General features: G+C 39.4%; 1 protein-coding gene across 1 annotated transcript in view; it reads left to right on the top strand.

The window, feature by feature from the left end:
• The window catches only part of BACE2 (beta-secretase 2), a 45,374-nt gene that overhangs the window by 10,393 nt on the left and 17,097 nt on the right, over positions 1-17,884 (top strand). Inside the window, exon 2 of the mRNA XM_089511981.1 lies at positions 16,072-16,160. Coding sequence (XP_089368107.1) covers positions 16,072-16,160 — 89 coding nt within the window. The remainder of the gene's footprint in view (positions 1-16,071; positions 16,161-17,884) is intronic.

Here is a 17,884-nt window from a genome sequence, read left to right as displayed (position 1 = left end):
CATGTGCTGACCTCCAGCCCAAAGTGATATATGCAGAGACAGTGCTGTGTAGGCTGACAGCAACATTTTAAGTCAGGGTGGGGAAATTTGGATGGTCATTTTTGCTGTAATGCACCCCTTGACCTGCGTACCCCATGCCAAAAGCAATAACCAGATCCTTCTGCAAATCATGTACTAAATGGCCAGTCATCTTTGAAAGGCGTTTCAGGATGTAATCAGCAATTTTTAGACCACATTTATGGGGCAAGGACCAAGTTGTGTGCATGCAATCAGCCTTAAGTGTTGCATGACACTTGGTTCTGGAACTCAACTTGCCCACCAGCTGCCATACTGGAGCAGGTCATGAAAACCAGGCCTTAACTATAGTTTCAAAAACAATTTTAAAAACAAGGTTGTCTAACCCAAATGCCTTGTAACCCAGAGTTATAGCAGCGTTATAGCATTTGACATCACTTTAATTGTCATGGGTACAACCTACAGAATCTGGGGGAGGTAGGCAGAATTTTCTGCAGGAGAGCTCTAGTCCCTTGAACTACAGCACTAAAGGGAATTCTAAATACTTCACCAAATTACAAATCCCAGTATGAGACCTTGGCAATTAAAGTGATGTCAGATTATTAGAACTGTAGTGCAGATACACACCATGATCTTGTCACATTTGCTTGAGATCTGTCACTGTTGAGTGGATCAGATCTTAGAATTGACATTTGAGTTCAGATTGCCATTTAACTGTATAGTCACTTAGTGGGCATGCAATACCTTGGTCCTCTGTAGAGATAAATAAGAAAATGTGTGTGTGTGCACGCATGCACACACAGAATTAATATTAAAAATAAGTCTACTAATAAATTGCTCTTACATAAAATATATACAGTCTAAATTAATTAATAGCAGTAAGAGTGAAAGTCCATGAAGCATAAATCAGTAGCTGAAGGAAGGAAGATATTCAAAGCTGAAAAAAGCAGAAGCCAGGCACATTTCAACCAGTGGTCTTCCTCACCTAAGTGATAAAGGAATTGAGGCATGTTTATTTCTACTCTCTGAGGATTTAGTACTCATTTTATACTCTAGGCTTAGCCTGAAGGAACGAAGTGGAATAATGCATTGAGGGGGACCATTGGTCAAAATAGGTCTGGCCTCTGCTTTATTGAAGATGTGTCAAGACCTTTGGCCATCTGTCTTCCTTTAGCTACAGATTTATGCTTCATGGATGTTCGTTTTACTACTACCGTGCACCTGCACCATATGTGGGCGCACTATACGCAGCTTTTGGCTTACACTGAAACCATGCTACAATACACTAAATGGCGTGTGCCACTGAACCCAAGCCCCATTATATTCAATGCGTTCGGAATGGATCCCCTGCATAAGGAAAAGGTCCACTGTATTTATTAGTTTGGATTGTTCATATTTTATACTGGAACAATTGATTATTTCATTGATTTATGATTTTTAACAATGGTTCAAGATGTATGTGTGTACGCTCATTCTTCTGACTGTGTTTCCATAGTACTTGTGGATCAGATCCACTATCCTTTTCTTCACTTGTGTTTTCCCTCTGTCACATCAAAGGGATAAGTGCCAGTGCTTCTAAAAGAATGCATTGTGATCTATAAAAATGTATGGAGAGAAAGGTGCTCTACAGCTATTTTTGTGTGTGTGCACACATGCACGCTCATTCACATGCATACACACATGTACACACACACACACACCTTCAGGTCACCTATTGACTTATGACAAGGGTAGGCAACCTTTTTGAGCCGGGGGCCGGGTTGCTGTCCCTCAGACAACTGGGGGGCCAAAGCCAAAAAATAAATAATTAAATATATATATATATATATTAATTTAAATAAATAAATAAATAAACCGGGACAAATGTAGGACAACAATTTCAAATGGTGGACACTTTTTTAAAAAAAAGTGGAGGACACTAAAAAAAATGCTGATTTTTTTAAAAAATGTTAATATAAATGCATGTTTCTGAGGCGTCTATAGACAATTGCCCCTGCATGCGAGAGGCCAAAGGCCCCGGCGGCAATCGGCGGCAGGACCAGGCTGGGGCCGGTCCCACGGGCCGCAGGTTGCCTACCCCTGACTTATGACAACCCTGTGAATTTCATATGGCTTTTTAAGGCATACAAGATCAGAGGTAGTTTTTCAAGTTCCTTCCTCTGAAATAGAGCCTACAGCACTTAGTTTCATTAGTGGTCTATCAACCAGATACTAACCACGGCCAGCTCTGCTTAGCTTTCAAAATCAGATGAAATCTAGTGCCTTTAGAGTACTGTTCTTTATTTTACCTTCAGTACATCCTTTGGAAATGGTTTCTAAAGGTCAAAAACTGTGGGTCCTGGTTGCTGACAGAAGATTGTTTGAAGCATAAGCTGAATAGAGAGAGAAACTGATCTGATGTATGATGCAAGAAGGCCAAGATGCCACTGTGCAATAAAACCTTCTGTGGAGAGGTCAGTTTAGATTCTGTAGGAACAACAAATCCTTCAACAGGCTGAATATTAACTTTAGCAAGTACCTCACAGAAAGTAAACTATTGCACCACACATTTGTAGTTTATTTATAGTTACAATCAATAATCTGTCAGAGTTTACACTACAAAGAATCTAATTAATCTTCAGATATCACAGGACTCATTCACAAACTGGATTGTCTCTCACCAATCCTATTCTTGTTATCTTGAATTTATCAAAGGCTATATCAAAGGCAAACTTAACATCTGTTTCTTCCACAAACAAGAAAAAGTTTCTTTGCATAAATATTCCAGTTCTATATTGAGCAGGGGGCTCCCAAAAGCATCATAGTAATGGTGCTACTGCTTCGAGGATAGCTTGGTTTATTTATTTTAGAGCTAAAATTTATAGCCAAAGTTATCCTCTGAAAATGTTCAGGGCAAATGTTCTCTTTATATTTAATTAATTCATTTACTAGTCAGAGCAGATATATTTTGATGTTGAATATGATTCTAGCATTCATATGGGGTTTTATTGTGAAGTTCAACAACTTTTGTAATTAAATTAAAATTTATTTTTGCCATTATTGCTATGTTAGCCATCCTTGACATTTGCTTTACTTTTCTGATACCTACAAGGAATTGTTTCATCTTCAGTGATTCAAGTGATCTTTGACAGGTAACAGAAAGCATTAAAGACCCAACATTCTACAAGTATACTTGGAATGCTTTTTTCCAAACATGGATTACTTTATTCTTGTCTATTAAACTTGGTGTTGGTGCTGTTCTGAGCAGTATTACAAAAATGTACCTGGTTCACTGTACTTTCCCATAGTCAGTAACTAATATGTGGTTTAAAAGTATGCAGTAATGTCAATTCAGATCCAAGAGGCTCACATTAAATCCCTTTCTGTTGTGGCCAACTGGAAAGGTATATTTTGTCTCTTTCCAGTGCTTCAGCAAACTGTTGATACATGTAAAAAATATTTTCCATTTCTTGCCATAGTTAAATTATCTTTTAAAAGAGGTTTTGAGGTGGGTTTTGGAAAAATGTTCAACACTTATGTGTGGGTGATTTTTATCCAGTTGGAAACATCTGCTCTGTCGGAGTTGCCCATTATTGCATCTTGACCCTCTTGCATCCCTATTTTCTGGTTAGGTGTATCTGACTTCTGTTGTCAAACAATGAAGAATAGATATAGGTGTAATTATGCTAGTTTCATTGGAAAGGAGAGCAGTGGGAGGAAAAACTATAAAATAAAAAACTACTGTAATCCTTTTTGTGTGATCATACTAGGGCTGTGGAGTCAATACACCAAAGCATCAACTCCATCTCTATTTTTCTACTGTCTGTCTCCTTCATAAATGACAAATGTATATTAATTAGTAATAGAAAATTTATTGTAGTAAAATGGTGTGTTGTTGTGTGCCTTCAAGTAGTTTCCAACCTGTGGTAACCCTAAGGCCATAATGGGCCCTATCATGGGGTTTTCTTGGCAAGATTCCGTCATAGAGGGTTTGCCATTGCCATCTTCTGAGATTGAGATAGTGTGAGCTGCCCAAGATCACCAGTGGGTTTTTGTGGCTGGACAAGGATTCGAACCCTGGTCTCCAGATTCATAATCCATTGCTCAAACCACTACATCATGCTGGCTCATAGTAATATGGTAGCACAAGGGATTTCATCACCAATCTCAGGCTACTTAGATTGATAGAACATAACATATTTAAAATTTCTGAATAAGAAAACTTTCCTAAATTCTTATGTGTATAAATAGACAACAAACTAAGCACTTGAAATAATGTTATATTTTGAAGTCAGAGTCAGTACATTTCTACCAACTCTGACTCCATCCAAAATTTCTTCCAACTCCATAGCCATGTATTATACCAGTAGGTTTGCAGTTACAGCCTGATGTTCAGTCCACATACCTTTAATACTATAATTTCACACTATTAAAAACATAACGATGTTTTAAAGTTATAGCTTGTTTAATTGTGTTCTAAGTTTTCTGTTATCAGTTTTTTAGCTTAAAGTACCTGGTTTTAGCATTTTGTAAGCCATTTTAGGTCCCATGTGGATTGAAAGTGGCATATCAAATAAGTAAAGGTAAAGTACACTGGGACTGATTCTATACATGTTTACTCAAACGAAAGTACTGCTGAGTTCTGAGGATGTTGCTTCCAGTTACATATGCAGAGAATCACTACCTAAAATTAGGTCATTTTCTCCCACATCTGAAAGGTGAATGAAAGAAAACTTTCATATTATTTTGAAATACTTGCTTTGTATAAAACATTTTAACAACATTTGTATATTATATAACATCATTTTCAAAAACACTTTTACAGGTGGTTTGGAAAGTTTGAGAAATGTAGAAAGCATGAACGTATTTCTAACTTGAACTTCTAGTCTGACATACAAAACTAGTATTTGCAGCTTTTAGTCACAGTGAAATTTGAGTGCATAAAGAACAATATGACACATGTTTCTTACCAAATAGGTGTTTTCAGTTTCTGCTTCTCATGATATGGAGAGGGTTGGGAAAGTAGGAACAGAAATGTGTTACTCTTGAAACTGGTTTAGCTGAGCAGCAGGGTTCCCTTTGAACAGTCATCAAAACAGATGTTCAAAATGTCTGGGGACTATTTATATAATTAAAAATTTGTTAGTGGCACTTGAGATCAGAGTGGATAAACTTGGGGGGAGGTAATTCTTACAGGGGCCATATCAGCCCTCTATGTGGCATTGAAACTCACAAGATTTTTTTATCCACAGATTCAAGCATCCACAGCTTCAAAATATTTTAAAAAATATTTACATTCCAAAAAGCAAACATTGATTTTGCCATTTTATATAAGGGACATCATGTATTTAATGGGACTTGAACATACACAGATTTTAGTATCCACAGGGGGCTCCTTGAACCAAACCCCAGCGGATACCAAGGGCCCACTGTATTGAGTTCCTTCAATGCTGTGGAGATGGTACTTCCTTGTTTCCATAAGCAGTGACAATTCCTGCACTCTCAGCCCACAAGCAAATAATACCATAAATAACTTATTACAGAATGTGCTAATTTTTTTTACTAAATGTCTTCATAAAAATATTCTGAAAGATGTAATTTAAGCACCATGTATTGCAAGCAACACTGTTATCATAAGGGCTCTTCAGACCGGCCATTAAAGCATTAAAGTGGAGTCAGGGCATCACATCCACATGATGCACACCCTGACTCTGCCCCCCGGGCACCGTGATGCCAGGCGCTGCTCCACATGGCTATACAGTGCTCCTCTGGCACTACGTCTGCACAACACAGTGCCAAAGAAGTGCGGCTATCGTGCCCTTTCCCGGCTCAAAAAGAAGCTGCTTTTTGTGGCTCCTTTTCGCTCCCTAGAAAGGCCAGATTGGGGCCGCATTGTGCGGTTGCCATGACTCTGATCTGGCTGAAGAAGGTGTGGCTAGAGGCCACCCCTTTGAGGCTGTTTTTGTACAGCCCCATTATTGCTAAAGTTAAAACATTTTCTTCCCTAGAAATCTTAAGACCAAAAGGGGATGATAAAAATATATATTCCAGCACACACTTAAATTGCAAATAAGACCCATTCCCACAGCTAGCAAACAATGTTACTCCTTAATGAGTCACACCATGGTGATGTGGTGCAGGGCCACACTGATAAGCCTCACCGCTCTTTCCAACTTCAGAGCTGGGGAGGTTGGTTGAACTTTTTTTACACAAGGCAAAATCACCAAGCTTGAAGTCAGGGAATATTAGAAGAGATTTTTGTCATCAGATGCATTTTGATGTTCGGGATTCATATACTGGGGGCCAGGGGTGAGATACTGATATCAGCAGGTTTTGGCTTGGCTATCACAGCTAGTCAAACAGTAGCACTGCAGACTCCTTTTCCCACTGTCTCCATTTCCTCCTAAATTGAGGATGGAAAGCCATTTGTTCTCCAGAATTTAGGGTTTTCTTAAGCAAGGAATACTAAGAAATGATTTATCATTTCCTTCTTCTAAGTATAGCTTACAAATCCCAGTAATTCAATGGATCTACTCTAATTGGAACTAACAATAGGATTCAGGCCTCAACCCTCTCCTCGGCCATTCCCCAGCGCTAAATCCCTCCCATGCTTCTGAAAACTCCATCACCAAAACCAATGTCTTTTCTGTTGATTGGAGCTTTGGAGGGGGCATTTAGAGCAAGGGACATGAAGGAACTACAGGGACCCCATGCACATCACTGCTGTGATCAGCTGCTCAGTTATGAAGATTCTCTTTCAGATTGTCCACATCTTTTGGATGTCGACTCTGCAGCTCCAATCCAAAGCATACTTTCATGGAAATAAATCTTATTGTAATCAGTGGTGGTTGCATTTGGGTAAACATGCTGTAAATGCCTGAATAATTCACCTCATCGCCCATGGACACAGCCCATCACAGAGAACACCCTAACTGCCCATTCCTCTGACTGGCCTGACTGTTTACAGTGGACCCTTGTTATACACTGGGGTTTGGTTCCAAGATCCCCCGTGTATAACAAAATCCATGTATGCTCAAGTCCCATTAAATATAATAACATAGCAAAATGGTGTCCCTAATAAAAAATGGAACATCAAGGTAAATTTATACTTTTTTGGAATATTTTCAAACCGTGTATGCTTGAATCCGTGTATAAAAAATCCGTGTATAAGAAGGGCCGACTGTACTTATTTTTAATTTGTTTAATTTGTTTAATTCTAGTGATTGTTTCATTGTTATTTTATGGTACAGCAGTATGGTTGGGGTGGGGAGGGAATTAATGGGAAGTATCTTAACTGTATGCTGTATATTATATTGTGTTTAATTGATGTTGTAAGCTGCCTCAATCCTGTGGGAGAGGCGACATATAAAATTTATTATTATTATTATTATTATTATTATTATTACAATGAGGAAATAAACTGTCATTAAAGCCGTCCTCTTAAAATCAGATAAGTGTGTTAGATATATCTGTTAAATGAAAGTAAATATTTCTTGTAGGTAAATATGTGTAGAAATTGTACAGGATAAGAAATCTTACCAGGGCCTGAGCAAGCCTTGCTCTGCAGACAGGGTCTCGTCTGGTACTCTTAAGTAGAAAAACAATCAGGTTGTTATGTTCTCCTCACACCTATCAGTGTACTGTGGGTCTGAGAGGAATATCTAATGGCTAAAAGTGCCCATGATGTCTTTGTCAAGGTTAACTGAACATTTTTTTGTATTTGGAAATATCCCTGGGTGCATTAGAGGGGATAAGAAAATCAGAGATAAAATCATAATGTGCCCAATCTTTTCCACTCAAAACATTACTTGAGTTCCTTTGTACATAGGTTTCTTTACTCTGTTTTCTCAGATCAGGGGGCACAAATGTATTATTCTCTCTAAAACAGATTTTCTGCATTACAGTGAAAGAACTCTAGAGGTAGAAGTCCATCAAATTTAAATTGATGGGGCTTGTTATTAAGGAAAGTACACATTGTAAATTGTGTAAAATGAAACATCAACTATGGTAGTTTATTAGATATTCTGGCTGTACCACTCATTCTCATGTAGCTAGCTGTAAAAGCCCAAGTTAAATTACTACTTTCTGTTTTGAGTAGAGAAAGTGGACAGAAAAGTTCTCAGAACTGACAGATAAGGAGCAACACACTGATTGTATTTAGCCTCAACAATAAGTCAAAAGAAAAAGAATAGCTGTCCTGCATCTCCCACCATTGCTCTTCAGAAGTTTTAATGGGAGAGTGACAGAACAACGTCTGCATTACTTCTTTCTCCAGGTTACATTTTGCCTCAGATGTTACTTATAACAGTTTTTCCAGATGTAAAAGTACAGATACTTCTTGAGAAATTCAGTGTTTTCTACCTGTTAGCTTTGCAAAGGACAAGGACAGCCTGAATCTCAAGGGAAGTTATCTTTATGTTGCTAATGGAGTTCAAATTTTATTATCTGCCTTTTATTACCCTTTGTCCTTAGTCCACACATGGCCAAGGAGAGAATTGGCTTCTGTCTGCACTGAGATGCCTCCAGACCACCTTAACTGACAGCAGACATAACATCTGAGACAATGTGTAGGTCTGTGACTCTAACGTTGTCAATTTTCTTCTCTTGTATGATTCTTAACCTCATTACTTGATGAAGAAGCCGGTGAAGCTTCAAAAGCTTGTATGGTGTATTTTGTGAGTTTTGGCTGGCCAATAAAAGGATCTTTATTTTGTGGATTTTGTAGTATTTCTCTAATTCTTTGTTTCCCCAAAAGCCAATATGTACACTTACAAACTTGATGTCAGTAATAAAATGTAGTAACTGAGGGAAGGTTCCACATTATAGCAGTCAGAGTGCTTTATCTGTCATTTGTTATGGTTGCAAGCAGTTTTTTCCAGATGGGTTGATGATGTAATTAGAGATTGCTGTGTTAAATGAGGCAGTATTTAAATTGGCTTCTAATTTTCTCACCTATTAACCAGCTTTTTCCCCCTTCCTTTTTTCAAAAATCACTGAATTAGAATGACTTCTGGTGGTTGATCATTAACTACAGAATAGTTAAGAGCTTCTGTGCCAACCACTAGAAAATAAGCATTCAGGACACCCATGGTGTGTCAGCCTGGCTGACATTCCCCTGTGTTATACAATGCTTAATTTATGGCTGGATGGTGGAAGTGATGGTGGGAGTTGCATACTGGAGGGCCACAGTCACCCAGTTCTTTTATCACTTCCACAAGAGGGAGTGATAGGCAGTGGTTGAGATGATTTTAACATGAGTGGGGAAGTGTGGCCCATGAGTTGCATGTCCAAATTTGAAATGGGGACAAAAGGTTCAGCAATAAATAAATAAATAAATAAATATAACCCAAGCTGCCACAAAAAGTGTGGCTCCCTTTGCCCCCTTCACAACCACCCAAACCTTGAAAAAGAACCCCCAAAAGCCACATGTCATGTAAATCCTGGAACTAGAAGCAAAAGGATGGCACTCCAGTGCTTGGGTTGGCACTGTGCTTGCTTACTGGAGCGTTTTAAAAGAAAGTACTTGTTTAATGTGTGATGTAGATTGATCCACAGTTAACATGAGAATTGGACCAGATTTTATTTTATTTTTTACATTTCTGGATTGCTTTTTCTAGGAATGATGGAATATAAATTCTATCAACAAATGCTTTCTTCACATGTTTTTTTTTTTCTTTTTATTCAGAAATATCAGAAGATTATTATTTTTAAAAGAGGCTCTCAGCCCTAAAACAAGATTCTCATAGTTCCTTATATTCTAGTTTCACATAAAATTGAACTCTAATTCTCTAAACATATTCAGGGGTAGCCAGAAAAAAAGCCATATTTCATCTAAATCCTGGAACTAGAAGCAAAGGGGTGGCACTCCTCGTTGCACCAGAAGTGATGGCGCAGTATAGTGGGGGGCATGCTGGGGGGATGTCCCTGTCCCCTTTGCTGTTGCCCACCTTTGCTTTAAAAGTAAACTCTGAAAATGCATGAAGGGTAAGTATATTAACAGCCATTCAGTCTTTTGTTACACCTTCACTATAGTTGTCCCAAACACAGTCTGGGCAACCAGCCAAAGGCTGACTGCTACACTACTAATGATCAACCCAAGTCGCAGCTTATAGTTCAGCACTTATTTTACTTCAGTAAATACAAGCCTTAAGTCCCAAACAATGTCCAAGTCAGGTAAATGACATCCAGAGCCAACAACCACAGTCCAGGTCAAGCACAGAGTTCAGGAAGAAAACATGGAGCCAGGTAGATCAGATAATCTTTGACAACTCTTGGAGGGCAGGGCTGTGAATTTATAGATCAGCAGTTCAGTGCAGCTATTGCTTAATTAATTACTGTTTTTTATAAATCCTCTTGAGACCTCCTCATTTCCTTGCTTTTTTGTCTCTGCTCAGCAAAGGTAGTTAGGGGTCTTTTATATCTGAATGGGTGGGACTCTCTGCCAAAGCTGGCACAACACTCTGGGCTGTCTCTGAGAAATGTGGCTCTGGTACCTCCTCCTGCTCTGGTTCATCAGCAGATCCCAGCAGGCCCATGGCTTCAGTCTCCAAGTCAGAGTCCATGTCCTGGAAGCAGGGCATGACACTAGTCAAATTTTACTTGGTTGCTGCTTAGTCACACATCTATTGATTAAATTAAACTTCCAAATTGAGGATTTACATTTTTGCCAATGACAATCAACAGAGACAGAGGGACAAAGCCACTGTTGCTTGCAGAGATACATGTACTGTTTTTAAACTTTTTTTTTTTTTTTTTTTTTGATACCTGGTCATAGTTTGTGGGTGAGGTAGACCGATGCTTCAAAGGTTTAAATAGTTTTTCTTCCCTCTCTGAGCACACCTGGTAATCACTAAGAAGAGCCTTTGTCTCAATGTTTTCACAGAAGTTGCTTATCATTTTGATAGAGAAAAGACAGTGTAAAATGATGATGATGCTATTTCTGTTGTTTGTTTTTAGAAGTCTGGTGGATTCATAAAATAGTTCAGGACAAATTGGCAGGTCTTCTAATGATTAGCATGGGCATATGGGAAGTTGTATATTGTGTTAAGTGAAACATTAATCCATAAGTGTTTTGAAATGAAAAAACAATACATATATGTTAAACAAGGGGAACATTTTATTCTTCAACTATTCTTAACTGCTGTGGTGACTTCTGCTTTTCTGGGTTTTATCTAAAGGTGATTTCAGCTCGTGAGTTCTAGACCTGTTTTTTATTGTTAAAAATAAGTTTGTAAAAAGTTCTATAAATCAACTATGAAAAATTTTCAGGATGTTTATGAAACTGGTAGAAACAGTTGGTTGAAAGCTGCTATGAACGATACTAAGCTAGATGGACCAAAGAGAGCTAACATGGTTTGAACACTGGACTATGTCTCAGGAGACCAGAGTTTGATTCCCAGCTCAGCCATGAAACCCGCTGGATGACCTGGGCAAGTCATATGCTCTCAGCCTCAGGGGAGGGCAAGCCTCCGAGCAAATGTGGCCAAGAAAATCCCATGATAGGTTTGCCTTAGGATCCCATAAGTCAGAAACAACGTGAAAGTACACAACAACAAGGTGGACTAATGGTCTGGTGTGGTGTAGGCCAACTTTTTATGTGCTGCTTTTGTTTTAACAAAAATAAATGGAATAGGCACACACAAAGCTGTAGCAGAAGTGACTGTTGCACTTCATGATTTCCTTTATGAGGAGTATTCTAGAATGAAGAAAACATTTACATCTTTTTTTAAAAAAAATGAGCTAGTAGTTTTTGAGTCCTCTCCATGTATTTAACTAGTGCAATTGTGTGGACTACAATGGATCAGTGTTTGCCTCAGCTGCCTATGCCTAGTGATCCAGATTCATATAGATATGGAATGTTAGTCTGAATAGCAATTAGTTATGTGAATTTGGGTTATGGTAATGTGCGTGGCAGCTTTGATATTATACATTGTGTTTTATGGAGAACCTTTTTGCTTTGGAGAATTTGACATGGTAAATATATTGCAACCATTAAGATGGGCAGTCAACTTCCCTTTAAAAGGCATATCTTTGTTTTCTGTAGTGTTGTAGCTCAATGAAATCCTTTGTAGTTTCTTTCCTTTTAATTGAAACACTGCTGCAATTAGAAGTTCTGCAGTGGTGTATTGCAGAGATACCACATAGCAGTCCCACACAACAAATGTGTGGGAGTGCTAAGTTACAAATGCCAGACTTTGTTTGCAGATCTGTTTAGAAATAAGAAATGAGGATTACTGTAAATTTTATTTGGTCTTGAAAAGGCTCATATCCACATAAATGAATGAGTTTTCTCTCTGTGCCTTTTGTTAGGAGTTTGGATGCTGGCAGTGACTTATTAGTCCCAAATTATCTGGTGGTACGAGGGGTTGCCAAGCGTGTTCGTTTTGTTATTTTTAATGAAATGCCACTGGTTTGATGCTGAAATTTGGTGACTGATCTCTAAATGCTTTGCCATCAGGAACTAAATACACTGTCATAGTCAATGAAGTTCCTTTTACTTCACTATTGATATACAATATCATTATTAATTAAAATCATCTGAAGTACCTTTAGGAGTCATTTATTTATAAATGTAATAATTAATCAAGAGTGAGTGAGGGGCTTTTATTGTTTAATAATGAGTGAGAAGAATTATACTAAATAGAAATGTTTTTAATTGGTTTAACCTAGTCTGCTAGCTCCACCATCCAGAAAATGGCTGATGTGAGGGGAACAGCAGGTGAGAAAAGAGGGATTGAAAAGCAATTTGAATCATTGTGCAGTTGATAGTGAATTCTGACCTTTGCAGAATCCAAAAAAATGATCTATGATGGCATAATTTTTGCTTAACAGCACTGAAATTCACCAACAAGATGCCAGCCCCGGATCATTTGCTTCCTGACTAGCAATGTTTGTACAATTGAAATTTCAACAAGGGATGGTAGTCTGTAGTGTGTCTTTCAGACACTTGCATGCACAAAATTTGAGGATGTTCAGGATGCCTGCTAAATTGAAATAAGATAAAATTTCATTAGTATTTTGTACTTGTCCTGAGTACAGGTTCCTCATCAGGACTATCAGATATGTTGGCGCTCCCATGTCTTTAAGGGCATTCCATAGCATTTCATGATCTATGCAGTCAAAGGCTTTGCTGTAGTCGAATAGTTTAAAGTGGGTGTGTGCAATTGTAATGGGTGAGGCAGGGCATTTTTACCTCTCTAGTGCCCGCTGTGGGCTATAGCACCTGAAAATTGGCCAAAAGACTTCTTTAGGCTTGGTGGGAGGAGGTCACAAATTGATTAGACTGTTAGAATACAAACTGTAACTTCTGGAGTGGTTGAGGAATGACAAATGAATGTTTGGGGGTGTCATTTCTGTTTGTTCTGGAATGATTTGAGGGTGATTTTTACCTATTTTGGTGTGATTTGCTGTGTATTCCCTCCCACATTATGGGAACTTGAGGGTCTTAGCCACGCCCCTGAAGCTGCATGTGGCTGGTGGGCAATTTTAATCTGCTTCCTAGTTTATAGAATGAGGCTTTTTTGTTGTTAACTGTCTTTGCGTTAATCTCAACCCATGGCTACCCCGCTGATGAGACATGTCCAAAAATCCTTGTCCCCCACTGCTCTGCCCAGCATCTACAACTCATATTCATGATCTCTTTATTAGAGCCCATCCATCTAGCATGCAGCCTTCCTCTCTTTCTACTTCCTTCCACCTTATTGCTGGTGGGCAATAATGTTTTTTTCCCAGTGATTCTGGAAAAATACTCACTTGTCCTGAGTATAGATTCCTCATCAGGACTATCAAATGTGTTGGCACTCGCATGTCTTTAAGGGAATTTCATAGTCTTTGGGGTCATTCCCACTTATTGCTGAACCAGTTTCTGTGACCGAATCCAGAAATCAGTTCAGCAATAAGCGTGGTTCCCACTACCTTTGCACTGGAATAAGAGGAGAGGCCCGGCCATCTCCCCTGTCACCGGCCTGCCTGCCTCCCTTGCCTTTCCTTACCTGGTCCACCGGCTTTCTCCTCGGCCTTCCGCGGCCTCCTTAAACTTCCCTGTGGGCTTTTTCCATTCAGCAACCTCTTTCCCAGGTTTCCATGCTCTGCGACCTTCTTCCTCTGTTTCCAGCTTCCCCACGGCCAGGGAAGTCGGTAAGGAGGTCATAGGAAGGTCACAGGGAAGCCAGGGAAGCCCTGAGACCTTCCTGCAACCTCCTTACCGGCTTCCCCGGCTGCAGGGAAGCAGAAGGCCGAGGAGAAGCTGGTGGCCCAGGTAAGAAGAGGCAAGGGAGGCAGGGAGGCTGGTGACAGGGGAGATACCTGGGGCCTTTGCTGCTGCCCTCTCCTGTCACAGCTAGGTGGATTCAAATCCACCTCTCTGGTTCCCACTTGCACCAGGGGGCGGATTCAAATCTGCCTGGTTCCCACTTGGGCTGAATCAATTTATTTCCAAATAAATCAATTCAGCCCAAAAAACACCCCTTTAACCCAACATCTTTTTGATGCGGCTTAAATGGGTAAAAACCACGGCCCCATTTCCAAATCGTGACAGCAATTTGAATGTAGTGGGAACCACAGTGGTTTAAACTGGATCATATGGAATCACAATCCGGTTTAAACCATAGTGGGAACAAGGCTTTTCATGATCTATGCAGTCAAAGGCTTTGCTATAGTCTATAAAGCACATGCTGAGTACTTGAAGTAGAATGAATACTTGAAAGAAAGAAAAACGACTAGAGTTCATAGAATACCAGTGCCTTGTTAGGATTCTCATAAATGTGTATCTAAATTTTGTCAGATATTTTGTAATCTGTAATTCCTTTTCAGATGCCTTCAATTTATGTCCTTAGTTTTCCATCCATCTGCTACTCCTGATCTGTACTTCTACCTTAAACTTCTTACACTGCTGCTATTTCAGAGAGAGGGTCATTTGGCCCCTGTTATTTCCTCTTTGGTCCCTTCTTTTCCATTGAAGTTGGAGTCAGAGAATGGGTAGGAGGACAAAAAAGGTACCATCTGTGCAAATGAGGAATTACCTTTTTCTAAGTCTAATAGCTACATGATGGGAATGTCAGTAAGAAAAGACGGGGAAGAGAACCAAGAGGGTGCTGGAGGAAAAAAGAAGGTGTAAGAAGAGAAGGGGTGGGGATCCATCCCATCCCTAAGGAAATAGACTTTGGATTATTTTTGCAGTGTATTTTTAAACCAATCTGACACCACTTTAGCTGCTCTGGCTCAGTGCTAGGGAATCCTGGGAATTAGGGATGCCATAACCCAGTGGCCGCCGGGAAAAGCATGCTTTTGGGGGGCCCTCCCAGTCACGGTCCGGTTTGGCCCCCAGCAATGCATTGGTCCCGGCCCCACGCGCAGGCCTCTGAAGTAGGGTTGCCATTAGTCCGGACCTCCAAACCGGGACAAATGTAGGACAAAATTTTCAAATGTAAGACCTTTTTTTTTTTTTTTTGGTCCTACATTTGAAAAAGAGCCTCGCTGAGGGGAGGATTCCTTCTCCTCCTGGACTCCATTGGAAGCAGCCCAGGCGGAGAAGGAATCCACCCCCAGGGAGGCTTTCTTTTCCCCTTGGGCTCCGTTTTTGTAGTTTATTGTGGTACCAGAGCGCTCTGACAGAAAAGTTTAAACATCTCACAAACTATTTCCCAGAATTCCCTAGCACTGAGCCAGGGCAGTTAAAGCAGTGTCAAACTGGATTATTTCTGCAGTGTGTTTTGGACCTTTGAAATAAATACTCTAGTCTACATGCTGACTTGAGAATAAGCAAAATTGAACTAAATGGAGATTTCTTCTGAATAACGATGCTTGCATATTTTTCAACATCAGATTCTTTTTTGCAAATGGCAAAACAGTAAGGAAAAAAAGAGAAAGGGCTTGATGAGTCTTTGTCTTCTGTTTATAACTATTGAGGAAATTCATACCAAATTTTTTTTGAAAAAAAACTCAAATGCTTTACTTTCAGAACATTTATGTTAGGGAAACAAAACTATTGAAAAATGGATACATTTGCTCAGGTATGTACCTAAAATAATGTCATTTTCCCTATACGTTATTTGATAAATTTCATTTTTTTTCTTACAGCTAAATATTCTGGTTGACACTGGAAGCAGCAACTTTGCAGTTGCAGGTGCACCAAATGAAGAGCTGACGACCTATTTTGACAGTGAAAAGTAAGACTGTGTGGTTCCTGCCCATATTCATCAGTAAGGGGGCATGTATGAGGGGCCCCATGGAGATGTATTACTTGGCACATAGATGCTCCAGTGCTTTGTAGTGGCAGGGTATTGCGTGTGCAACTATGTGATTGATCAAAGGTGCAGCCATGCAATGGGATGGCATCTGGGCGGGACATGGGATGTACTTAGAGATTGCAAGTGGTATGTTCATGCAGTGGTGTGCATGCATGGTGGGGAGGTGACAAAAAATAACCCACTATGCAGCTTTACACAGTGCCATGCAGTCTTCCCATTGGTATTTGGCTTGCATTTGGAGTGGACAGTGTAGTTTCAACCTGCTTCGGGGAAATACAGCATCAAACCACAGTCAGATATCCATTGAGCAAACTGTGTTCATGTAGCATGATTACAAGACCTGTGTTATATTTTAAAAATGAACAATATTACAAGTATTATTATGTTACAATAGCTCTGTAGTCAAAACATAACATTAGGTAGGTCCATGTATATAATGAGCAAGTGTAGACACTGATAAGAGCCAGTATGGTTTGAGCATTGGACCAAGATAATGGGGGACCAAAGTTTGCACTCCCACTCATCCAGGGAAACCCACTGGGTGACCTTGGGCAAGTCACACTCTCTCAACCTCAGAGGAAGGCAAAAGCAAACCCTCTGAACAAATTTTACCAATAAAAACCTATGATAAATTTGTGTTAGGATTACCATAAGTCAGAAATGACTTAAAGGGACACAACAACAAAGATATAGGCAGATAATAAAATCATGAATGAACGTTTTAGGGACACAACAACAAAGATATAGGCAGATAATAAAATCATAAATGAACATTTTAGTGTGTGGTTAGAGATTGTGTGGCTTATTATGAGCCACAGGAATTTTATGGGTTCCCTAACTTTCCTCAGTGCCCCAAAATAGCCCTGGACCTCTATTTTTTTAAAAAAATAATTAGACATTTTCACCCCCAAATTATCAGTCATCATTCCTTGAGAGCCAGGAGCATCAGATTAAGTTGCATTTCCCTCATTCCCTCTTCCCCCATATCTGAAAACTGATCAAAGAATCCAGATATTGTAACTGGAAGTTAATTTCAGTTTTTATTTTCAGCTGAAAATGTTGTAGTGCAGCCTGCCATAAGGGCAAAAATTTGCCAGTTCATCCACTACAACTACCTGTCTATTTCAGCACTTTACAGAAGGTTGAATGTTGACCATTTCCAATCATTTTGTCAGTGATTTTCAAAGCTCAGAGGAGACACTGGTGGTATAACTGAAATTGAAAATATTGAATTACATTAAAACAAAATGTCATTAACAAAGTACATTTACATTTGCAATGTAAAACAGTAGCAGTACCATGCTTTTTTTTATCGATTAAGGGAAATTAATTTACAGATGAAGGGTCAGGTGAAGGAGCACCCCAAGAAAGTTTGTTTTGTGAGTTGAAAGCAAAGCTGACAGGACTAGTAGATGGCTCTTACTTCGCCAGACTGGAAATTAAGTACTGTCGCTTCTTTCATCACACTTGAATCTGAAGCAGTAACACAGTTTAGGGCATCGAGAAAATTCATGAGAAGTAGACAGGAAACTGTCATTGTTACCCTGCCATCAACCATTTTACATTCTAATAGAAATTACAAACTATGTAGTGGTTGTACAAACTCAATTGTGAAACTATGGCGGGTTATAGACCGCCGAAAA

Source organism: Sceloporus occidentalis, unplaced genomic scaffold (genome assembly GCF_023333645.1).
Source record: "Sceloporus occidentalis isolate IW3139 unplaced genomic scaffold, rSceOcc1.0.p SCAF_2, whole genome shotgun sequence".
NCBI lineage: Eukaryota > Metazoa > Chordata > Lepidosauria > Squamata > Phrynosomatidae > Sceloporus > Sceloporus occidentalis.
This window is presented reverse-complemented; position numbering and strand designations above follow the sequence as displayed.